Source organism: Pseudorasbora parva, chromosome 5 (genome assembly GCF_024679245.1).
Source record: "Pseudorasbora parva isolate DD20220531a chromosome 5, ASM2467924v1, whole genome shotgun sequence".
Classification (NCBI taxonomy): Eukaryota; Metazoa; Chordata; class Actinopteri; order Cypriniformes; family Gobionidae; genus Pseudorasbora; species Pseudorasbora parva.
The window spans coordinates 32,388,473-32,414,982 of NC_090176.1; the positions used below are offsets into that span (position 1 = coordinate 32,388,473).

At 36.3% G+C, this 26,510-nt stretch overlaps 2 protein-coding genes across 4 annotated transcripts in view; both read right to left on the reverse strand.

Moving 5' to 3' along the window:
* Positions 1-11,504, reverse strand: part of epb41l5 (erythrocyte membrane protein band 4.1 like 5) — a 45,156-nt gene extending 33,652 nt beyond the window's left edge. For 2 of the 3 annotated variants that reach the window (XM_067443895.1, XM_067443892.1), the window contains exons 1-3: positions 11,287-11,504; positions 10,294-10,498; positions 1,809-1,913 (exon numbers count right to left, since the gene is read on the reverse strand). In XM_067443895.1, coding sequence (XP_067299996.1) covers positions 1,809-1,913; positions 10,294-10,473 — 285 coding nt within the window. In that variant the 5' untranslated portion in view covers positions 10,474-10,498; positions 11,287-11,504. Of the gene's footprint in view, positions 1-1,808; positions 1,914-10,293; positions 10,499-10,877; positions 11,161-11,286 lie in introns of those variants that run through there. The other variant, XM_067443893.1, reaches the window with a different exon arrangement.
* Positions 11,505-12,691: 1,187 nt separating this feature from the next.
* Positions 12,692-26,510, reverse strand: part of ptpn4a (protein tyrosine phosphatase non-receptor type 4a) — a 67,871-nt gene continuing 54,052 nt past the window's right edge. The window contains exons 16-27 of the mRNA XM_067443896.1: positions 25,270-25,423; positions 24,417-24,500; positions 24,260-24,316; positions 22,998-23,154; positions 21,154-21,320; positions 18,254-18,344; positions 18,109-18,170; positions 17,858-18,004; positions 17,639-17,767; positions 17,047-17,195; positions 16,807-16,942; positions 12,692-14,927 (exon numbers count right to left, since the gene is read on the reverse strand). Of these exons, the coding sequence (XP_067299997.1) occupies positions 14,835-14,927; positions 16,807-16,942; positions 17,047-17,195; positions 17,639-17,767; positions 17,858-18,004; positions 18,109-18,170; positions 18,254-18,344; positions 21,154-21,320; positions 22,998-23,154; positions 24,260-24,316; positions 24,417-24,500; positions 25,270-25,423 (1,426 nt within the window). The 3' untranslated portion in view covers positions 12,692-14,834. The remainder of the gene's footprint in view (positions 14,928-16,806; positions 16,943-17,046; positions 17,196-17,638; positions 17,768-17,857; positions 18,005-18,108; positions 18,171-18,253; positions 18,345-21,153; positions 21,321-22,997; positions 23,155-24,259; positions 24,317-24,416; positions 24,501-25,269; positions 25,424-26,510) is intronic.

The window sequence follows — 26,510 nt, forward strand, 5'->3', positions numbered from 1 at the left end:
TAGTCACACCGGCATGTAAAAAGATTGCAAAATGTGATCACTTGGTTGCAGTCTGGAGCCCTGTTAATGTCATAAACTGGTCTGTGAAACGCCGCTTCAGGTCAAACACACCTGGTGCTCAGTTTCTGAATGAATCAGTGTTGAGTGAATCAATCAGGTGAACCAATGATTCAATGGACCAGTTACTTAAAAAAAAACATTGTCTGAAACCGGAATCGCTTCCTATACCCTTAAATAGGGCACTATTTGAGGACACAGCCATTTAAAGTGGTGTCTGAAACCATAGTGTACATTATTGAGTGCACTCATTCAATCCCACATTGCACCGTAATAATGAGTGTACAGCTGATGTACACTAAATGGCTGTCCAACTACATGCACTCGTTTTTATTCACTCCTTCAAGTGAACTATATCAGTCGACTTAAGCTGATGATACAGGGCAATGTTACTGAAAGATGTTTCTGTGGGATTTTTCCAATTGAGAATGGGCAACAGATTAATATAATATAAAAACAGAACTTATTATTCATTGTTTTGTTTTGTTTTTTAAACTAAAAATTCACTTGGCCAGCGTGTTCCTGTCCTGGTTTTCCTGCCAAAATATTATTTCATGATATGGGTAATTTATTTTTAAATCAAATTTTATAATTATAATTAGATATAATTATTTATTATAGATTTAGTATAATAATAGATTTTTAATTGTATCTTTGTTTTTAAAAATAAGCAAACAATGCAAAAAAACAAACAATATGACAAAAACTGCTTTATTTTTCAGCTATATTAGTTCTATTTAACACTAGCAAGTCAAAAAAGAAATTGAATAATCAAAAATAAAACTGCCTAGTCTTCACTCTATAATTTAACTATACACTGATTCATAATAAATATATTTTAGTTATTTAGCCAAGCATGTGGTGTTTTTCTATTTTCATTGTTGTTTGATTAACATTAATTACACTGAATATTAGGTCTGGCTTAAGACCTGCACGGATCTAATTACCTCAACTGTATACGTTCACTAAAGACATATCCGACTGTGTTTACCTGAATACTTGCCAGACTGTGCATTTTCACATATTTTTGACCATTAAAACCCCAATAATAATTGACGAAAGAACTGAATCGAGATCACATGTTTTGTGTGCGCGTGGTTCAGGTCAGAGTCCAGTAGTGCAAGCACGTCCCGCACCGCGCTTTTTCCTTCTCATGCGCGCATATCACCTGCTGTCACACATACACGCACATTAAGAAACACAGCTCATATAGGCGCTGTCCTCCTTAAAGTACTGGTACTAATAAAAGTCCATATTGTATTGTTTGTAATATCACAATACTTTTCTAGTACCGGTATATCGTGCAACACTAAAATGGACTAAACTAGAGAATAGTGATTGAAGGTTTAGGGGCCGATTTCGGATTCAGCCATTTACTTCATTCCTGAAAGCATCAGTCGTTTGAACAAATCGACTGAATGAATTTCTCAATTACTTGTTCATTTAGACATTTACTGCCACCTACTAGCAGTTTTAGACCTGGCTTCACAGACAGGTCTTAGATTAAGCCAGGATTAGACCTTAGTTCAAAGAGGACAAATTAAATGTCATTTGATTAAAATATAGTAAAATAAAAAAATAAAAGTCTCATGGATGTGGCTATTCTGGTTAGCAGTCACGGTGGCACTGGCACAATCTGGCTGGCGTTCAAGTGGCTTTTCCTTTTAATTTTAATATATGGGCCCCATCATTGCTACTTTCAGCTATATTTAATAAAACTCTTTATACAAAATAGATCCTTTCACACTTACCGGGACTTGGGCTGAATCCATAAAGCGCAGGCCAAAGTAATCTTTCTCGACAACATCCAGGTGATACATGATCTGTTCAAACAGCTCTGCACCTTTGGCTTTTTTCTAGAGAGAGAGAGTGAGAGAGCGAGAGAATAAATCTATCTAATCTAAACTAATATTATGTAATATTAAGTAATTATTTAAGTTTAATTTCAGTTATATTGTTATAACTGAAGTTATAACAATATCAGTTATATTGGAACTGCATGTACAGGCATGCAACAGCACAGAGCAGGTCAATGAATTAGGTCCAGCCAAGCAAGCCAATCTAACTTGGCTGTAGTTTTAGTTTGATTGCCTGTTTCTCTGTTTAAACCAAAAGACAAAAGCATTCTTTGGAATCACTTTAAATGTTCCGTTTCCATCTAAATGCTCCACAAAACCTATCTATGGGGTATAAAGACCCTCAGCACTTCAAGAAGAGAACTTCTGTCTCAACTTCAACTGTGCCTGATTTCGAACCATAGTTGTGCATCTTGAAGAAACCAATGAGCCAGTCTTGCTTTACAATAGAAAAAAAAAAAAATGACATTACCACCAAAGATATAGACAAATGTTTAACATGGTTGGGTGATAAATGTTACTACTAGAGACGAATAACAATGGGGCCACTTCATGACAGCTGAGTTATAAGTTTCAATTTCTTGACTTCAGATCACCTAAACCTAAACAAACCCCTTTGTCTTTAGTCTAACAGTAGACAAAATAGTAGTTTATGGACGGCTACATCCATGCTAGCATCTCCATAAATAAACCAAAGAGTGCTGACACACAAGCATCTCACCCAACTGCTTTGCTCCAAGTTGGGAAAGCCGGTTTAGCCGTAGTCCGGGCACTCAGTACCGGATGCTCACGCAGGCCCCAGTGAGTTGGCATAGTGTACAAAGCATCACAGCGAGCTGCAAGAATGCAGACAAAGAGTCCATTGTGTGCTTGAGTGAACCCCAGGCTCAGGACTTACATTGTTCAGCTGAGATTTTCTAGGCTGCTATGCCAACATACAGCCTTTAGAGGCGCAGTTACATTCCTCACGTCTTCTTCCAGCAAGCAGAACAGAAAGTAACACTTGGTTTGTTCTGAACCCAAATCCACCACCCTCCCTCAGTAGGTATTATTTTGAGATTTGTTTTTTGCAACACATTATTATTATTGTTTGCACAGATAGTCTGTCTTAAAAACTGATCAAAATTAGTCCTCTGACATAGTAGTAGTGGTGCTTGAAATGATTTTTTATTTTTATATGCTACCTGTATTACAGTTTACCCAATTCAGTAGGTTCCCTTGGGATTTTATCTGTTGTCATTTTAATTGCATAACATACATTTTAAAATAATCAGTTTCTGAATAAAATATGCAACAGTCATGTCACAAAAGTGTTTTTTTACTATTTGTAGACTTTTTTCTCTTTATTTTGAGGATTTTTCAGCCGGGACTTTTCAGTGCACCGAGTCGAAGTACTCTCAGAAGTGCTATTCTGCCATACATTATAGTTCTCCTTTTTAAAAGCACCACGTTTTATTTTATGTCACTATACTAGATTGTTTAACTATTTGTTTAACTGTATTTAAATAGGGAAAACATGGAGATGTTTGCTTGCTTCTAACTTGATCTCTGTTTGGTACCATAGTGAATGAACTCGGCTTAGTGGGCTAAGCTAAACGCTGTCAGAAAGATTAAGTGCACGCACTGAGAAGAGAGAGGTATGTATCAACTCATTTTAGTTAAGGAAATAACAGTTTAATATGAAAAAGCTGTGAAGTATCCCTTTAAAAAAACAGGTTGACCCAGCCCTAAAGTAAGCATATCATGATTTGTGACATTGGGCTTCCCTTTGTTGGGCTTGGCTTCACTTCTCAAGAGTGAGCTAACATGCATGTCAGGGCAGGAAAATTAATTGAACTTGAATCATCCACGGTGAAACATTGATTCAGCATTTATGGGTATCCAGGGTGACTGTTTGAAAGGCTTTTCCTGGGAGATACACCAGATGGTCACTGCATGTTTGTGCAGCTTGCGAACTGTAAAGATATTTATGTCTCTTCTTTCTCACCAGCAGAACTGCAGTATAGGTTTGTTGTCTCTTTGCCTAGAGAGAAACTGTGGTTTGTTTTCTGTACTTTGGTGCTTAATTGGTGTGAAGAGGAGATCATAAAAAAGTTCTCTTTAAAAACAATTCTCAAGTTTACAAAAAAAAAAAAAAAAAAAAAAAAACGATTTCATGATGGCTTTTTTAAAGCTTATTCGCTGTGGAAAAGTTTAGCATTAATGTCCTGATAAAAAACTCTTTTTGCTTCATATTTTAAAACAAGTCATGTGCATTTGGCTGAGGGTGTGAATAAATTGATAACTATTCCTTGCAGTTAGTTATTTAGACTGGTATCTGCTCAGTTGATGGGATTGTTTTCTCTTGGGTATGAAGTTTGGAACTCATCAAGATCCTTTATTTATCAGTCCCCTCTAGTTCAGTTTATGCTCATCATTCCCTTGTGTATGATAGATCTGAGGGAATCTTTAAAACAAGAAAATAAGAAAATAGTGCCAGCTATCTTAAATAGGAACAACACAAAAATAAAGGCAGATTAAGATCTTAGAGTAAACTACCATGGCATGTGAATCCCACTTGAAATGATTATTTGCTTGCCAAGCCTCCAGAGATTGCAGTGATCCTTATCAAACTAGATGAACAAAACTCTATGCCTTCAGTAAACAGCGAACACCCATTAGACATTCCTCACTGCAGTCACAAAAATATGACAATGAAATCTCTGGGTGAAAGACCACATAAGTGGCTATAATTGATGCCTCAAACAAATATTTAAGCATTTCATATAAACGGACCTAAACTGTGAATTAGCGCCAAATGACCACATGTACAGTGTTCTGTGCAATAACTGTTGACTGAGATTTCAAAATTGACTCAGCGCAGTGAAAAGTCCCGGCTGAAAAAAACTCAAAATAAAGAGGAAAAAAAGTCTACAAATAGTAAAAAAAAACACTTTTGTGACATGACCACACTATTTTGCATGTTGTATTCAGAAACTGATTATTTTAAAACATATACATATCATGCAATTAAAATGACAACAGATAAAATCCCAAGGGAACCTACTAAATTGGTTAAACTGTAATACAGGGAGCGTATAAAGGTGCACATATAAAAAACAAAACAAACAAAAAAAACACTACAAAAACATCAGTCAGCGAAAATACTGAACTTTAGGAATGGAGATGAAAAATGTAAAATACTCACGATGTGTTCAACAACACACTCAGTAACACATCATAACCAACACATTCAGGTGGAGGTCAAAGAAAATCCTGGCAGAGGCTCAACCACAGCATAAACAAAGGCATTAAGAAGCTGAGGGGATCAAGTCACTCACTGTCCGCACAGTCCAATGAACACATGCTACAAGACAAGAGGGCTGATGATATATTATGGCTAATCAGAATGACACACATCTCTGAGACATGCGCTTGAGGAAACACCCAGAATCATCATTTAGTTTTGCAAGTCAAACTCAAGCAATAATGGATATAACACTCAAGTCAGCGCCTGATCAAAATCAAAAGTACTTCAAGGGCTCATATCATGAGTTCTCTGATTTTGTTCTTTCCCATACACAACAGAAAATGACAGTACATTAAAGGGATAGTTCACTCAAAAATGAAAATTTGATGTTTATCTGCTTACCCCCAGGGTATCCAAGATGTAGGTGTGTTTGTTTCTTTAGTAGGACAAATTATTTTTTTTAAATCCAGTCGTTGCTCATATAATGCATGTCAATGTTTTTTTTTTGTTTTTTTTATGAGAGCAAAAAACGCATGTATATAATCCATAATAAACCCTGTGGCCCTTGATGATACATTGATGTCTTAAAACACGAAACGACCTGTTTCCGCGAGAAACCCAACAGTATGTTATTTTTTTACCTCATAGCAGGCAAATCTCATCTTGTGTTCCCATCCGCTAGCCTATTACTTCCGCCGAAGAAGGTCAAAACCCAGCGCTATCATAGATATGTGTGCATTATTCGACCGATCCGCGCATGCACTAATGAGGCATATATATATATATATATATATATATATATATATATATATATATATATATATATATATATATATATATATATATATATATATATATATATATATATATTATATATATATATATATCTCTGATCGCGCCGGGTTTTGACCTACTTCGGCTAAGTAATGGCGTTGGGAATACTAGATGAGATTCGCCTGCTGTGAGGTAAAAAAATAAATACTGTTTGGTTTCTCGCAGAAAAACTTTTATTGAGACTTCCATAGCCTACTGTGTGTGTCATTTTTCAACTTTATCTGAATGAGGTGATCGCCTGTACAATCATAGTTATGCGATCTTAATGAAGAGCTGCACACTGCTTTGCCAGAGGATTAATCAGAATACACGTTGCATTATGTATGTTTTTATTGTTTTAACATGCTTATTAATCTCCCATTTATGTCAATATAGTCATTGCACACTATAATCTTAAACCACAGTAATTTTTGTATGATCAACTCTGAAAGTGTTCCTTAATTTAAACTTAATTTGATCTAAGACTGGAGATTGCATCTGAAAGTAAAGAAAGTGAGTGAAAGCAATGGGACATTTAATTTAAGTTGCATCATCTTTACTCTTAATCGGTTGTCGTATTGCCTATGGTTTAGTTCTAATTAATGATCTTTAATGTGATGCGTGTTCTTTCATTTCTTTAATACAAAGGTGTTCAGACTCTGCACGTTTTACTGCTATTTCACATACAATACAAATGCTTGCAAGCTTCTTCAATCATGAAATGTGTCTAAATAATAAATCTTTTCATGATACAAGATTAATGTTGGGACACTTAAGTAGATTAGTACTCTATTTGTGATCGATTGTAACTTTACTTTTGTTAAATAAAATCACAAAAATTCAGTGCTGTGTGCACTTCCATTTATAGAGCTAAAGGTAACAATTACCATATTATACAGCTGTGAAGTGACAAACCATTTTATCATCCAGCATTACTGCAAACAACATAAATCAATATTTACATAGTCTAAAAAAAATAACAACAATAGTTATCGCTCTCCCAGTCCCAAGTGTCCTGGGTGTTCACAAAAATCACGTCTGCTGACCAGTCACCCTATCACACTTGATGGATTTGCAATGGATTGCATTAAGGCCAAAAAGTAAGATGATATTAATTCCAATAGTTTGTAAATTTGATTTTTTTAATATAACAGTATAGCAGACTACATAAAATGTTTATTATAAAAAGCTTATCAAGTGTCACTTTAAATGCTTCGCTTTTATGATAAAAGCAGGTAGTTTTATTGTTTGGGGAAAAATATAATGCAATGAAATACAATAAAGATTGAAAGATGTACAAATAACAAATACTGTTTTTGTCATTATATGCTATTTACAGTAATGCTAAGTACAAGTTTTAATTGAGAATTAAATAAATTTTAAGCGCAATAAATTTTTATTTCAATTATTCATATTATAATACTCTGGCTTATTAAAGAGCTACAAGACAATGTCAAACTGAACATAATAATAACCTATAAGGTGTAAATTAAACATTGTCCAATATGTGACTGACAAGGACAAAAACAAATGGAAACACTGCAAAATCATGAACAAAATTAGGAGTCTATTCCTCTTTTTATCCAAAACTTATGAGGCTGTACTGAATAGTCACTTACCATTAATGATTGATTATATGAATGGCAAGGACGACAGCAGCTTTATTAGCCTGCTTTCGCTTTAACACGAAAGCACTGTTTACATTCACTTAAGACATAAACAACAACTGTGTTTACAAAGATACTCGCAAAGATGGCATTTTGACAGAGGCCAGTAAGATAATACTCACACGCTCTACGAGCGGCTTCAAAACATTTGTTCTTAAAATCGCAAGGCTGAAAAACGTATTGTTTCTTGAGACCATGTGATGATACTCACTGGTGATGACAAGACTGTGGCATTAAAGTCTGTGATGTTATCAGTTACGATCACAGGCCTGATAGTCATGATCTAGTAACTCCTGATCGAGTCAGAATGCGATTATTGGTCGATACCGATCTGCTGCCGATCTATCTGAGCATCCCTAATTCACACAAGCTAACATCATTTTCCAATTGGTTCGTATTTGTAACCAAGCAAACCTCTTCAATCCATTAACTGTTCATCTTGAAATACTAATAATTACATAAGCTATTACATTTACTTCACTATTACAGGGATACTTCACTGCCTTTTCATATTAAACTGTTATTCCCTTAACTTAAACGAGTTGATACATACCTCTTTCGTCTCAGTGCGTGCACTTAATCTCTCTGACGCGCGGTGATGATCTGATAGCATTTAGCTTAGCCCACTAAGCCCAGTTCATTCACAATGGAACCAAACAGAGATCAAGTTAGAAGTACCAAACACCTCCACGCTATTTAAATAGTTACACGAGTAGTTGAACGATCAAGTATGGTGACAAAATAAAACGTGACGCGTTTCTAATCAGATTCAAAAGGAGAACTATAATGTATGGCGGAATAGCACTTCTGAGAGTACTTCGGCTCGGCGCAGTAAAAAGTCCCGGCCGAAAAATCTTCCCTCACATCTCCCTATTGACAGAAATGAGAGAGTGAGGGGGAGGTGTGAGGAAAGATGTTTCGGCCGGGACTTTTTACTGCGCCGAGCCGAAGTACTCTCAGAAGTGCTATTCCGCCATACATTATAGTTCTCCTTTTTAATCCGATTAGAGAAGTACGTCGTTTTATTTTGTCACCTTACTTGATCGTTCAACTATTCGTGTAGCTTTATTTAAATAGGGGAAACGTGGAGGTGTTTGGTACTTCTAACTTGACCTATGTTTGGTTCCATAGTGAATGAACTGGGCTTAGTGGGCTAAGCTAAATGCTATCAGATCATCACCGCGCGTCAGAGAGATTAAGTGCACGCACTGAGACGAGAGAGGTATGTATCAACTCGTTTTAGTTAAGGGAATAACAGTTTAATATGAAAAGGCGGTGAAGTAACCCTTTAAATGTAAGTGGAAAAAAACATGTACAACAAACTAAAGATAGACATGTTTAGAATGACACTTAAAGGGCTCTTATTTGCTATAAAAAATAATTAGAGTACGAACTATCAGTCTGACATTATTCAGGCCGCATTTACACCGCATAACTTTTCCTATGTTTGCGCCTGCCATCTACACTATTCCAGCGCTTTTGAAATTCGAATGTCAGAGCCTGGTTTGTTCAACTCTGGGGTCGCGTTTCAGTGTAAACGGACCAAAACGGAGACTTTTAAAAATGGTGTGGCTGCCTACATTAAGCTACCAGAAGTCCAGGACACGACAATAACAGACCAGGGCTCAAAAGGAATGTATGCCTTAGTTGATTTGATCGTGAAAAACCCTGGGAAGATTGTGTACAAGTCTTTCAGCAGTTTTATCATGTTGATAATTTAGATGCCTTAGAAATTAATATAATCAAATATAATCATTTAAATAGTTTATGAATGCCCGTGCAGCCGTGCGCATTTTACTTTCACTTCATATTAGCTGCAATTCTGGGGTGACAATTGCGTGAATGGTGGGTTAATTATTATTATACAATGACAAATTCAATTACATTAAAAATAAAACCTTTATTAAAAAAAAACAAATAAGCACAGCAGCCTCATTCTTGTCATGTGCTTGAAGGCATGTGTAAACTAGAAGTGTTACCTCCGGACACTGTCACCTACATCAGGCAAAGTTTACAGATTGCCTCAATGTTTGCAGGTTCCCTATTAGCATTAGGTTTAAATGCTAAATATTGACAAATAGGTGCTTCAAAACTAAATAATCCGTCATCGTCTTCTCTTGTCAGATGGGTGGGCAAGTGATGTAATCGTGTGCGGCTGAACATTGCGTATAGCAGCAAGTCTACTCATCATAATTACTAAGTACAAAGTTGAGAGTAAAGACTGATCATATTTGTCAAGTTACAATTGCCAAACACATGTAGTTACTAAACAGTGATGACTAGTTTCATTCTCATGTTTTTAGCCTCAAACAGCAATGAACAATGGAGAGCATTCTGTCTGGCATGGAGTATCAATGTGATCCAACAGAAAAGGACAAGTTTCGGTCAGAAAACTGATGCCAAGGATTCAACCTTGTGCTTCAATCAAGGTTACTTTTTAACTTGAGGAACTCAAGAAAAACACTCTTGGTTAGTGGAGTTGTTGTACAACTGGCAAGAACACTGTCACCAATTTTTAAATGTTTAAGCCATGAAAAAATAAAGGCTTTTTAACTTTCTCAATAAACCCATCGAGTGCCTTGGACTACTTTTGCTTCTAAACAAACAGAGCTGTTCAAGAAAACCATGGTCAAACAAATCAGTGTAACCACTTGTGCATTAGTCAACTCACCGGCAAGTCAACACTGACATCTGTGCCATCTAACAAAGAAACTCGACAGGTGATGATGGACTTAGCATCTCCAGCAGCTGGGATGTGTGTTGTGGCTCGTTGGGCTTCCCGGAGTCGAGCTTTGTCTGCATGTTTGCGGATGGACCGACGGCCCAGAGTCCGGCGAAGGAAGCTCAGCATATTCAGGAAGGTTTGTTAGTCCAGTCTGAAAGAAAGAACATCTCTGTTACACTGACCAACCCCTATAAAAATGTGCTATTCTTTCCACAGTAAATGGTTAAGAAGTAGATAGTAAGGTTAGACCATAGATTATTTATTTCTTAATGTCTGATGAAGGCCTTTGTCAACGGTCGAAACTCGTTTATCAAACAAAGTTGGATTTCTTCAAGAGTGAGTGCTGCACCTTTTTCCAATTTATTTACATTTAAGTTATTCTTATAAATTCACCTCAGCTTTTGTGTAGAACTGTATAGTAACTATAACTATTTAATATAGTCATTTTAATAAGAATAGTTAATTGTCTGTTACAACAAGTTATTCTTTACTTTTTCTTCAAGTTAGACCGGCATTTCAGCATCACTGACCTTTTATGAGAACAACGACGACGCTGAAAATAACAGCGGACAAAACGTCAAACGTTTAACGCTGCTCTCAGGCATGCGCGCGCAATATCCAAACTGTTTCATGTTTCAAGTATGGTTTCGATGTAAAATTGCAGCGAGCACCTCACGATAACGCGCCGACTGGCTGAACTCCTCTGACACCTGTTTGCGCAAGAAAACTGCGCCTAACTGACATTTAACGGCGTAACGATCTAAAAATTAGCTATTGGTTCAATTCCACAAACAGCTAGAACTCAAAGTACAGATATACACCAATGATACATCTAATTGTGTCCCGATATATATCGCGTCCACCTCAGGAATGACCGTACTGGAGGCGCGAATCCACTTGTTGATCCTCGGTCAGACCAGAGACAAAAGCTTTACTTACTGCAGATTGATGAATATTCCGCCAATGAAAGAGTCCTCTAGCATCGGCTTTTATCAGCAAACAACTCTGTGCTTTGAAATATCCATCTTCTAAGCCACAGTGTGGCACAGTCACCCTTTTTCTTTTTTTCTTTTTAGATAAGTGTAACTGATATTCTCCCTGCTCCGAAAGATTGTGGGATGCGGGGTGGCTGTTTTCCCCTCAGGAAATGACGTCAAGCAAATCCTTAAAAGTGGATTTACATTTAAAGGGCCGGTGTTGTGCCAAATTCTGACAGGACTTTGAATGATGGATCTGCATTATAGTGATACACTTGGCTAGTGATACAAAGTACAGTGATCAGATAAAACATGAGGCTGAATAATTACCAAGGTAATGTTTTTGATAGACATTTATGCTTACCAAGGTTTCATTTATGTAAACAAAAATACATTAAAAGCATTAATAATGCAAAATAGGCTATTATTACAAATTAAAATAACTATTTTATATTTGAATAAACTTGAATAAATTGATTTTGGTGATGATAATGCTAATTTTACAGCAGATAGTTCAGTCTTCAGTGTCATATGATCCTTAAGAAATCATTCTAATATTATGATGATTTGGTGCTTCATTTATTATTATCAATGTTGAAAACATTTGTTGAATGTTGAAAACATCTTTTGTGAAGATGGTGATTCTTTTTTCAGGATTATTTGACAAATCAGAATATATATCATTCATATATATATATATATATATTCATATATATATATATATATATATATATATATATATATATATATATATATATATATATATATATATATATATATATATATATATATATATATATATATATTGAGCAGCAAATCATCATAATAAAATAATAAAATTGAAATGATTTCTGAATGATCATGTGACTCTGAAGACTGGACCAATGGTGCTGAAAATTCAGCTTTACCATAACAGGAATAAAATTACATTAAAAAAAACATTCAAACAGAAAACAATTACTTTAAATTTTAATAATATTTCACAATATTACGGTTTTCACTGTATTTTTGATTAAATAAATGCAGCCTAAGTGAGAAAAAAAGAAATTTCAGAAACATTTAAAAGTGTAATGTTTTGAAACTTTTCACAGGAATTAATATTTTAAAAATGTATAGAATGAATTGGTAATGTTATTTATAATTTGCAGATATTATTGCTAATTAAAAAAACAAATTATTTTAACTTCAAGGACCCATGGTGCTTACAGGTGCTCTGTATTTAGTTTTTCCAACAGCACCACCCACTGGTTACTGAGGGCTTGAAACTGCTATAACATTAGAAACTCTCCTCCCTGCCAAAATCATCCAATTAATTAAAATGTACAAATATACAATAAACGAAACAAAACAAAACATATTACATTCAAAAACACAGATCACACAGCTTATTTTATTTTAAAGCCTTTCTTTTTAATATACAACATTGTATTTACACTATAATATTTTCATAAAAATGGACAAGTGGCACAACTTGACCTTGTTATTTGCAGCAAATAAACATTAACACCAGTCTACCATTGTACATCTTTGTTGAAAAAGTGCTGTCTTTCCCACAAGACAGGAGGTGTGTCGTTTCTCCCAAATTGCATGTCATATTCCTGTTTTAAATGTCTTTTGGTAAAACCTGTAACCTGTTGAGCATAGACAGAATAATTTGGTCCTAAAACCAAGGCTCTCCAGCAAGCATGACCACAGAGAAATGGCAAATGATTGACTGTAAAAAGTAGATAATACCTTACAAAGAGTACAGGCATGGACAACTCTGCGTTCAACTAGGACAACCTGTGTAACTCTGAGCAATGAATCACACATTTAATTTGAAGACATCGTGATCCCTAAACTCTCAATCAGCAACAACTTAGCATGAATGAATGCCAGTGTTGGGTTTAATGGATTCTAAACACAAGACTGGTCATAAAACTAGGGCTCAATGAAATAAACTAAATAAAATCATACAGTCTGAACCAGGCACCAGCTCTAATGAGTTAAACCAGGCCTAGATCAAACCTGAACATGTGATTTGGGCTATTACATTCACACTAACAGTATAACAAAACACACGTACACGCAAACAGACAGCAGAAACATACAGTAATAACACAACACACATACTGGCACACTCAGCTTGCTAATGTTGGTGGGGTATTCTGCATGTGCAGTCTGCTACAAGAAATAAACAGGTCAACCATAAACAAACTCCAACAAAGTACTGCATTTGACATACTCGTGTGTAATGTTCAGATTTAAAAACAAAACAAAAAGCAGTTCTTATTTGCAACACATAGATATTACATCACCTATAAGGGACACTAATCCCTTTAATAGAATTTCAGATTTTAAATGATAAGGGAGTTCATTTTGAGGGAATGTTTGCTTCCGGACCAATACAATTTCTGAATAGCATTCTTTCTACAACAAAACCGCAGTGTGGATGATTAAAAAAAATCTAATTTTAAAATAATCTTTCATATGTTAATTTCTGTTGGGTTTCTGGCCCTAATATACACAGTCTCACTTGTTCTTGCATTTCATAACTAATTGGGTCAAGTTGCATTACTACCTGGGAGGAATTTTTTCAGTAATTAAAGTTAAATGTCAGTCTTTTCCTCACATAAAAGTTTGGCTTCAGAAGATATAAAATATAGTTAAACATAATTAAAAAAAATTATATTGTTTGTTGTTGTTTTTTCTTGTAGGCTTTCATTGTATGAAAACGAGCAGCATGAACATTTCACAAAACATCTTTTTTTTCGTTGACAAAAGAAGACACAAGGGTGAGTAAATAATCCAAATATTTTCATTTCTGGATGAACTATTCCTTTAAAACCTGCTTGAGAGACTGAACTGATATTTTGCATCACAGCTATAATGCAAAGAGCTTTAAAATCCTTGTTGACAGCATTTTAGTTTGACAGCAAAATAAATAAAATTATTTTCACCCTGTGCCAAAGAGGGAGCACAGCAAACAGAAGAAAAAAATCACTGTCATAAGAAATAAGAAGTTTGATTTGCAGTTAGTTATGTTGAATGAGCAGGGCTCAAAAATTTGAACTAAAACAATAAATATTCCTAATAAAAATACAATTATTTATCTGTAGCACAGGCCTGGATATGAATTGTTTTGTGGGTGTTGCCTCCAAATAATAGGTGACCACATATAAAAACGCTCATTCATTCATGGGCCTGCCCTTACACACTTACATATGGCACCAGCAATATCTTTACTATATTCATTATTAACATATATTTGTCAAAACCCTGAACACTCAAAGTCCAAACAAGTACCTAATTCACCTTTGTTAGATATTTTTTGTCCTTTCTTTCTCTCCTCATTAAAGCCTGGCATATAGTCTCTTTGCCAGCATAAAGTGCAGCAGTGCTTTGTTTATGTCCCGTGTTCCTGGCTCGAGATACTTCTCCATCGCTCTTTCGTGAAGCTGCGATAACATCACGCGGAGAAGATCCTGTCAGTGAATTTCAGCATCATTTTCAGGAAAAGCTGGCATCGCATTAGTTGGATTCGTACAGAGTGGACTTGAGCGGTTTCACCAGGCCCTCCTCGTAAACCTTCAGTATGGCCTCGCACACAAACTTGAACTGGCTCTGAGAAGACAGAGAACAGAGGGGAAGTCATAGTGAATGGAAGATGAGTCAGTCTATCACGCAAGAGCAGCCATGCGTGTCAGCTGTATGTGGAACTGGGATGAGAGCATAATTCATAGACTGTGTCTGTGTGTGTGTGTGAGAGAGAGAGAAAGTAAGATGGAAGAATGCATATAGAACCACAATGGAACAAACCAGAAGCAGACGATAAGATGTGGACAGTCAAAAAACATATTGCTCAGGTCCCTCCTTCAAAATAAATCTTTAAACCAATTGAAGCCAGTCCAACAAGAGAAGGCAGAGAAGAAAAAGCAGATCTCTCCTAAACACGCTTAAAATCAGGCTTATGTACACTACGTTCTGGCTCAATGAGTTTTTATTTTATTTTATATCTCTTGTGCAGCAAGACTGCTTTTAATCGATCTAAAAATAAATGGCTGTTCTGCTATTTTCCAGTATTATTGATTAAAAGATAGTTAAAAAGGCCAACATTTATTTGAAATATATTTTTTTGTAATAATGTAATTCTGCACTCTCATGTTTTAGCAATTAAATGTATCCTTGCTGAATATCATTTTAAACAATCTTCCTGCCCCCAAATGTTTAAACTTTTAAACAGTAGTGTATGAGCAATAGAAATAGTGATGCCTTAGGCTGCGTTTATATTGCAATTCTTAATGCACAGATCCGATCGTTTGTCCATATACGATTTTTTGGCCCGTCTTTTTACATGAATGGTAGCGATATCTGTTTTTACATAAATTCCTGCCCAAAGTGATTGTTGGTGATAGCTTTACTACTGGTAGGCCCTTTGGTTTTGAATGGCCATTCTATTAAAATTATTTATGCTCACACTTTTTTGCCTCAAACTCCTAATTATTGCTTATTAATAGTTAAGTTTAGGTATTGGGTAGGATTAAGGGATGTAGAATAAGGTCATGAAGAATAAGGCATTGATATGTGCTTTATAAATACTAATATACAGCCAATATCATAGTAATATGCATAATACTAAACAGCTAAGATAGAAAGAAAGAAAGAAAGAAAGAAAGAAAGAAAGAAAGAAAGAAAGAAAGAAAGAAAGAAAGAAAGAAAGAAAGAAAGAAAGAAAGAAAGAAAGAAAGAAAGAAAAAGACTAACCTAATAATGAAGCTTGTTGGTTTACATACAGTTATCACGTCATTTCTATGAAATATAATGTCGTTTTCAGTAGTAATGCAGTTTATTTTATAAAACGCAATGTGTCTTCCTCGCCTTGTGGTGGTTTGGAATTCAAAGGGAATTGGATATTCGTGTTTACACGTATGTTGGATATCCAGATATCAGGTATGAATCTGCTTTAAAACCTTTTAAAAAAACATTTAAAAATCGGATCTTGTGCAGATTTTTGTATTTTTACGTGTGCAACAAATTCCGATCTGTGTCAGTGAGTAAAAAAAAAATAATAATAATTGTGCCAGTGTAAAAGCATTCTTAGCAACAGCACTAATGAAAAAGAGCCGTTTTTCCTGAGCATCAGCCCTTTCTTCTTCCTGCTGTCTAATTAGTGTTGTCTCATGGTCAGCAGCCTCTGGGCAGACAGGCCTTGTTAAAGAAATCATGTTGAAATCACAGCTGCATCATCGTCTCAACCTCTGGGAGTCCCAGCCTAGACAAGACCCCCTGCTACAGCCACTCTTCTTCACATTTTACAGTATGTGAAAAGATCATGGCCTGTAGCTGCATTTTAAATGTAGTGAAAATCAATCTGATCCCCGATTTTTTAGCTGCTTATTTAGCATGCCATCATTGGCATGTTAAACAAATGAAGACAGAAAGCCAATGATAAACTCCCAATGGATGACTGATGGGGGATATGACGAGAGTGGATGGGACTTACAGGCGTTTGAATCATCATGGCCCTCTGATCACGCATGGTTCTCACAATGTCTAACGGATACACTGGCTGACTGCACTCCATCAGACACATTGCCGTCTCCATGGTGATGAGAACTCCCGTCCGGCCAATCCCAGCACTGGACACAGCATAGGGAGGGAGAAAGAAAAAACTTGATTACACTGTATTATCTTCAGATAATTACATTTAGAAACGACTTTGTGATAAAGAAATATGAATTACCTGCAGTGGACCACAACGGGCTCGTCCTTCCCAGCTCGTTTATTCCGGACCAGAGCCACGAAATCCAGGAAGTCTGTTGAGTCATCTGGTACACCGTGGTCGGGCCACGCCAGGTACTGGATTTGGGTCAATTCCCTGCTTTCCTCACTCTAACGGCACAAACGACAGAACAGCAAACACGAAATTACAAGGTTATAATGGCATCATGGATCAAAAAAGTGAATAGGTCACCTAAAGTGATGTCACCTAAAAATGAAAATGATGTCAACATTTACTCACCCTCATGTTGTTACTTTATTTCTTCTGTGGAACACAATATAATACATTTTGAGAAATGTCTTTTTTCGTCCATACACTGGAAGTCAAAGGGCACCAAAACTGTTTGTTTACCGCCTTTCTTCAAAATATCTTCTTTTGTGTTCCACAGAAGAAAGAAAGCCATACAGCTTCGGAATGACATGAGGGTGAGTAAATTGTGCAAGTAAATCAAACATCAATTTGGTAACTTTTTTTAGGAACTGCAACATTACATGATTTAAGTCAAACTAAGAATAATACTGACTGCTGACAAGCAAATCTGTGATACACTCACCTCAATGTGAGTAAGAGTCATATCTCTAACCAAGAAAGCAGAGTTTCCCTCCTCAGTCTGGCAGGAAACCTGAAAGCCGCCGTATGTAGCGCTACCTGAGGGGTTCGGCCAGTACTGATGGCACTTTACCTGTCGTAGAAAGGGTTTGAATGATGTCAGGTCAAAAAGATAAAAAAAGACGCATCAAAATTAATGTCAAACATCAAGAGGTGTACATACACGTCCTCGTTCAACCTGAGTTGTAAGCATGACTACCATAGAGGAGCCCTGCTCCCATGTCATCTGCCAGAAATCCGGGCACGTGTTTGGCAGCGGCCCCTGGCAGGCAATATAGCGGTTTATGAGACGGGAGGCAGGGATTTCCATCTGCGAACATGACAGAATAGTATGAGAGACCATTAATCACAGTCCATCTTTCGCTGGGTGTTTGAGTTTGCAGGGTGGTCATAAAATAATACTGAGCTACTCACATTGATGTAATTTGCATTGATGTAGTCATCTGTGCCTTTCAAGATAACTCTAGTAGCATCATCTGACAAGAACACAAAAATGTATAAATTTTTTATCACTTCTACTGGTTATCCGTACAAAGGCACAGCGTGCAGGAATACTCACAAGGTGAGATGTCTCTGTAGCGGTTTTTGGAAATATTCTGAGGTAATTTGGCACATGACATTGTCATTCCAGGCCTTTTCCGATACATTTGCTTTAAAACAAAACAAAAACAGTCAGTCAAATCCCAATGAATGAAAATTAATAGACGGACAAAACATTTAAGGGGTTAGTTCACCCAAAAATTGTCATTCATTTCTCACCCTCATGTTGCTCCAAATTGTAAGGCCTTCGTTTTTCTTCGGAATACAAATTAATATATTTTTGATGAAATCCAAGAGCTTTCTGAACCTCTATATACCGCAACATTATTATCACTTTCAAGGCTTAGAAAGGTAGTGAAGACATTGTTAAAATAGTTTATGTGACTACAGTGGTTCAACCTTAACCTTATGAAGAATATTCAAGAATACTCTATGTGCGCAAAAAACAAACAAAAACTTTTTTCAGCATATTTTTTTCTCTTCGATGACAGTCTCTGATGCAGCTCACAAGCACGATGCATGTGTGTAATGCTAACCCAGGAGCCGGGCCAATAATGAGCCGGCATTCTGACGTAGAACATGAAAACGCTGCACTGTTTGCAGACTGAAACTGAAGAGAAGAATTTGGTGAATGAAGTATTTTTTTCTAGTCGCTTCATAACATTAAGGCTGAACCACTGGAGTCACATGAACTATGTCTTTATTGTCTTTCTGGACCTAGAAAGTGATTACGTTGCTGTCTATGTGGGGACAAAAATATCTTTGATTTAATCAAAAATACCTTCATTTGTTTTCTGAAGATGAAGGACTTATGGGTTTTGAGTGTGAGTAATGACAGAATTTAAATTTTGGGGTAAAATAACTAAGTATGACCTTCATAATCATAATCATAAAGTGTTAGACCCAAAAATTCATACATCAAATATTCCTTCACAAAACTGAACTGAGGGCAGTCCCTACAGGAATCTGGTAATATTGTGCCTGATATTAGAGTCTTAGTAGGGGTCATTCACAAAGAACATGTTTTTGCATTTAAAAATATGAGACACTGGGTAGCAGAATAAAAGAAGTTCTATACACACAAATTTAAAGGGTTAGTTGACCCAAAAATGAAATTTATTGATTTCATTAATAACTAATGTCTTTCCACACCCCTATGACCTCCATTCATCTTCGGAACACAGTTTAAGATATTTTGTATTTAGTCAGAGAGCGTATGAAAGTGTATGCACACTTTACTGTCCATGTCTACAAAGGTAATAAAAACATCATCAAAGTAGTCCATCTGTGGCATCAGTTGATTAATTAGAATCTCTTGAAGCATCAGAAATACATTTTGGTCCAAAAATAATACGAACTACAACTTTATTCAGCATTGTCTTCTCTTCCCTATTTGTTTTCAATCCTCAAATAAAGATTCAAACAGTTATGAATCAGTGTATTGATTCATGATTCGGATTGCGTGTCAAACTGCTGAAATCACGTGACACTGGCGATTCAAATCATGAATCAATTCATAACCATTTGAACCTTTACTTGAGGATTGAAAACAAACAGGGAAGAGAAGACAATGCTGAATAAAGTCGTACTTTTTGTTATTTTTGGACCAAAATTTATTTTCGATGCTTCAAGAGATTCTAACTAACCAACTGATGTCACAAATGGACTACTTTTGATGATGTTTTTATTCCCTTTTTGGACATGGACAGTATAGTGTGCATAGACTTGCATATGCTCTCGGACTAAATGTAAAATATCTTAAACTGTGTTCCGAAGATGAACGGAAGTCTTACGGGTGTGGAACGACATTAGCGTGAGTCATTAATGACATCAGTTTCATTTCTGGGTCAACTTACCCTTTAAACTTGTTTTAGAATGCTGTGTCTTGCACAAGAAGCTGCAAAAGATACAAGCATAGCGGTCAAAGTCAAACATGTCAGTCTAGTGCATGTTTACATATGAAATCAATAGAAAGGAAGTGCAGTGGAATGCAAAAACGCACTGTGTGGGAATGACCCCTTCCTCATATAATCCAAGCATTTCAATAACGTATTGTATCACAATAACGTACTGTATCACTCTCCACCTGGTGCTTTGTATGTAAATCCATGCATGACCACATAAATTAAACAATGAACAAAAAAAGCATGCATCCTATATTTATTTGACAGGAAATCTGGCCATAAGTATTTGTGGCTGTATTATATAATAATATTCATAAATAATGTATTTTTCTGCACTTTAGCACTAGTTATTGAATCCTGCAGGGGTTTGATGACAGGTGTTATAGAAACATGTCTCACTAAAGGCCCGTTCACACAAAGGGCATTAACTATTAAGGTAACGATAAATATATAGTTCTAATAATCATTCTAAATATTAAAGAATAGCAGTCTTCACACCACAGCTATAACGATAACAGCACAGAGAAAGGATATCATTGGAATCACTTTAAGAACGATTTTATCCAGCTAATGAACGATAAAAACACTGAAAGCCAATCAGAATCCAGAATCTGTAACAAGCTTGTGCATTTAAAATGACAGACAAGCACATGCTTAGAATAAACAGAACGATATTGTCCACTGTTGTGGTTGCTAATATGGCTATCTTTATCGTTGTCTTTATCCTATTCTTGGTGTGAACATGCCTTAACAGGAAGATACTAGAGCTGCCTGATGAAAAGACAGGAAGTAATAGGAAGTTTATTTTGATATGCCCACATCCTGAATAACCCTGATTGCTGTGGATTTCAAAGCATTTTGTAAATGAACAATTTAGATAAACAATAGCATATGAACTTTAACTGATTTTTGCCTGTGGAAAACAAAAGATTTTCTGGGTTTTCTGCTACCAAACAATGGAAGTAAAAACATGAACTTAATTAGAACCCAAAAGAATAAGTGAAACAAAACTCACATCAAAATGGGCTAGTATAGTCTCATTGTGGAGACCCTCCTTTAACTGCAGCATCGAGTCCCTCCAGGCATCCTGGTCCAGTTGGGATGGGTCTGTGGGAGATTTCTCTGGGATGTACTGAAAATCAGGCTCTGTATCCAGTTTCTCCTCAACTACATCATAGATTGCTACGTATGGAGAAACAGTTATTGTGATGGCAGATAAGTCCACAAAGTGTAAAAAACTGGACATAATTCTCCCAACAAAAGCCATGAAAATGTAATGAATCAAATCAAAGGCAGTCTTTATGCTTACATCTGAATATCGCAATTATAATGTATGCATCCTGCATTTTATCCTGTATTTTAAGTGATTTTGGTCAAAGTAAAATAGATGTGTACAACTAATTCCATTAGTATGATACAAACATAATGGTACATTATGCAAACAGTTATGCCCCTGAAAACAGTTATGTATATTATAATGCATTTCTGTCAATAGATCCTCATAAATTATTACACAGTGCACCTTTAATCATCACGCCACAAAAGATTTCAATAAATAAATTATTAAATATCTAGTTATCCATAGTATTTACATAACTGTAGAGGTTTTCATGTGCACCATTCAAAACTTTGAAGTCAGTAAGACTTTTTTTAAAATAATTAACACTTTTATTCAGCAAGGATGAATTGAAACGTGAGTATATTGTTCCGAAAAGAATATCCATTTAAAAATGAATGCCTTCTCTCCATCAAAGAATCCTTTCTATTCAACAAAGAAACACATTACAATAAGGTTTAATTTAGTTCATGTATTAAATAGCATGAACTAACAGTGATCAATACATGTGTTACAGTATTTATTCATCTTGTTTAGTGTTAGTTAACACAAATCCAGCTGTTCATTGATTGTTCATGTTATTTCACAGTGAATTAACTAATGTTAACACATATAACATTTGATTTTAATAATGTATACGTAAATGTTGCAATTAACATGAACAGATTAATAAATGCTTAAAAAGTATTGTTTATTTTTAGTTTATGTGAACTAAAGCAGTTAAAGGAACTGTATGTAAGAAATGTATTTTAATTAATCATAAAATTGCCCTGATATGTCACTAGACGTAAGGAAATCATGTTCATTTCAAATACTTATATCACTGACAACAGTAGTCCGGCCAGGATACTGTCATTTAAAAGTTGTTGTTGCAGCCCTCAATTGATGTTGACATGTTGTGTTTTGGCCTAAAGCTCCGCCCTCCACCTATCTACCAATCACCAAGTCAGTAGTGTTTCGACATCCAGGTTGCGAGATCAGCTCTAGTTACCACAGCTGCAGCTACAAACGTTCCTGCTGATCCTGCAGCCTATCTAGCAACCTCGAGTCAGGGGAGAGGGGGAGAGGGGATACACCACTCTACAGTCATTTGAAAGTGATTGCAGTACCAGTTTTGGCCACAATCTTACATACACTTGCTTTAAATAATGAAGCCTTATTGTAAAGTGTTGCCAAGAATCCTACAAAACTGTTAACACAGTTTTCACAAAAAGTATTACGCAGCAAAACATATAAGAAATAATGCTCAATTTATCTGAACCAAATCAGCTTTGCCATTACAGGAATGAATTACATTTTATTAAAATATATTACCAGTGAAATTGGCAATTTTAATTAGGATAATTTTTCATGTTTTTTGATCAAATGGATGCAGCCTTGGTGAGTATAAGTGATTTCTTTCAAAAACATTTAAAAAAAAAAAAAATCGAACTGACCCCTAACACTTGAATGGTAGTAAAGTCTTTTAAGCATGACTTGAAGGCAGCAAAAAACGTTTGTTTGTTAATCAGGTGAGTGCTTACCATTGGGCCGCACCAACAGGATGAGCTCCCCGGAATGATTCTCACAGCTGGCTTTAATGAACATGACCACCTGATCATGCGTGTGCTCTGCAATATCTCGACCGTTGATCAGCACAACCTGATCGCCCTCATTCAGTCGAGGCACACACAAATCAGCCTGGAGAGGAGACACAGACAGAAAAGGATGAAATTCAAAATACTTGCAGTTAGATGACAAACAAGGTCTTAAGGGATAGTTCACCAAAAAATGACGCTACATCTGACATCATACATTGCGCCAGTAGAAGGCGGCGGTCTGGAAGGCGGAAGGCGGTCTGGTGAAAGCTAGATATTTTACTTTAAAACGTGTCATATTGAAGAACGAAAATATGTTTTTCTTACACAAACGCATCAATTTGCTTTCAGAATGCCTTTATTATCCCCCCTGGAGCTGTGTGGATTACTTTTATAATGGATGGATGCACTTTTTTGGACTTCAAATTTTGGGCTGATGTTGGGATAGTTACGATTTAATATAACGATTGTATTCATCTGAAAGAAGAATGTCATATCCACCTGGGATGTAGCCTGGATGCCAGCCAAACTTAGCTCCGCCCACAACATTTGAGGTCGGAAGTTCAGTCTGGACCTTTCGTTTTTGAGCAACTATGTTCGAACAAGAGCTGTTCGGGCCTATCAAATTGTCAGGGCGGCCTTTATATGACGATGGACAGATGATCAACAGTAATGAAATCATCCCTGTCACCAAAGAGCGACTGGGTTGAAGTGCACATGAGTTCTGCTGATGTGTCGTTTACGTCACTTACTCTGTTGCTTATGACTGTTTATAGGTCTATCTAATTGAGTACAGAGGCATTTTCTTTTCTGGTTCGATTGAAACCCCCCCACAGACCAACGGAGCAGTATCAGGCTCGTATTCTGACTAGAATCTGAGTATGACGACATCAGGCTACCTAGGATGGCTTGAGGGTGAGTAAATCATGGGGTAATTTTCATTTTTGGGCGAACTTTCCATTTAATGCTTCATTTGGATTGTTCAAATATCATGTAGGAAAACTCCACATGCAATTTCAAATGGAAAGCAGCATAAATCCTTCAACACAGGCATAAACCAAACATCGACACACAGGGCAGTTCACTGCTAATCCTATAGAGGTCACTCTTCAATGAATCTGTCATTACTGTCTTCAGCTTTAATCCCAGCTGCCCTATAAAAGGTAATGCTACAGTACTTACAACAATAAACAGCCTATTAAACATACCGATGTTCCAGGCGCTACTCGAGACACAATAATGGGCATCTTCTGATCACAGCCACCCTAAAAAGGAGAGAGCGAGAGAGGTGATTTCTAAAAGGCAATTGAATCATTAAATCATCAACGATCAGTTACAGTAAATGACATATGCTGAGCATTTTACCTTCACATTAAACCCAAATCTCCCATTCTCATCCGGTTTCATTTTGATCAGGACAAGATTGTCATGAGGAATGACTCCATTGGGCTAAACATTTGAGAGAAAAATTACAATCATGTCAAAATTTGCATGTAAAACTAATTTAAAACGGCACATTGCACTTGTTTTATCTAATTTGCAATGATTTCTATTAAGTACAGGACTCAAGCTGCTTTTTAAAGCAATGCATGACATGGCACCTTCATACATTTCTTATTGTCAGTTCAAGGAGGTTTCAAATCATTGTTTGAGCTATGGCACACTGACATAAAGCATCTTAATCCGGATCTCTGACGGCTTATAAAACATTATTCCTTCAAAACCTGGAAAATCTTACTGAATCAACTGAAATTAAACAAGTTCCAAGCGATCACACCAGCTTCTGAAGACATCTTAGTTAGTTCGCTTTTGAATAAGACAGTGTAACCATTTTAGTCACTGCGTTTATTTTTGAAAGCTTTTTCGCCTATATTAAATTTTTCTTGTGTTTAATATTATATACTGAATGAAAAACACTATATACATAAAATTGATTATTACTATTAGTTTTTCACAAACACTGCCTCTTAATAGATATAAATATAAATAAAAACCTTTGAAATATCAATTCACACTGAGGCAGTGAAAATTATTTATATTCAAGGAACTGCATGCACCAAACCACCAAGTGTTTTATAACTTTTTGAGAGAGCAACCACATCAGCGGCGTGCCATAGCAGGGAGGGACGCTGGACTATTAATGCCAACTTTGGAAAAAGAAAAAACAAAGCAGCACAAAGACAGTCTGGGTCGAGTGAGTCAGTGGATGTATTCTTACCATGGCCTTGTCTGTTGCTATGGGGACATCGTACATTTCGTTGATGTGGTTGTCCAAGTCCTGTTGGGAGTGGGAAAGTATAAGCTGGCTCAGGTTCTTCCGACTCTGTTTGGGTGGGAGGGCAGGGGGCGGTCCTTCAACACCTTCCGGAGACCTATTAAATTCAGGGAGAATATAAACATATATTTATGTTCGCATTTTTTTGCTCAAACACATGAATAACTATTCATAAAAAGTTTAGCAGGAGCAACCTGAGACATCAGACAAGTTTAGCACAATTCAGCTCAATATATTTTATTCAGTTGAACTGAACACATTATACTGTAACACTCCAGTGAACTACTGAATTATGCAACATGTTATTTTAGCTTTGACACTTGGGCACACACTTCCAATGAACACCACACCAAGGGGGTCACGAGCATCAGAGTGTGTGTTTGTATATGGGGCATATGAGTGTGTGTCAACTCATGTTAATGATACCAGGCAGGGCAGCCGGTCTTCCCCAGCACTACAGCGCCCCACATTTTTCTAATGTAAATCTGTGGTGGAAAATGGAACTGCATCACACTCTCATTGAGAGCCACTGGTGGAGATTTCAGACTGCCCCAATTATTTTCTCCCCACTTATTTCACCAGACCAAGGCGATATCAGTCCGCTTCAGCTTATATTAGTCTGTGTCAAGTCAGTAACTAGTTGGCATATCTGCTCGTCCTATGTGGAGTAGCGTGTCAAATTAGTGAAAGTATAAATCCTTTTAATGTAAACCTTTAAATGTTTTTCAAGTTCTGTTGTGTTTGTTTTATGTTTGAGAACAGACATGGCTTTCTTTTCCTCTGGAATTCCTCCACAACTTTTGATATTTTAAAACAACATTTAGAGGCAATAAATACTACATTAACACAATTCTAAGATAGTGTTTAATGTGTTTGCCGTGTGTACTTAAAGCCTGTCAAACTAAATTGTTGTTTGCCACCATATTAGGCTGAATAAGTGATTAAATAACCAAAAGTGTTGTTCATTGATTAAAATGTAAAGCTTACAAAATGTTTATTATAAACTAGCACTAAGACCCAGAATCTGCCCACCTAAATTTACAGTCAAGAGCCACTACAGCACCCCAGCGTGGTGTCAGAAAGTGACCGCTTAGACCCAAACTAAACACATCATGCACATACAGAGAAACTGAGCAGGCCAAAGGTCACAGAGCAAATGTCTGTTTATCTACAGACAGCAGGGA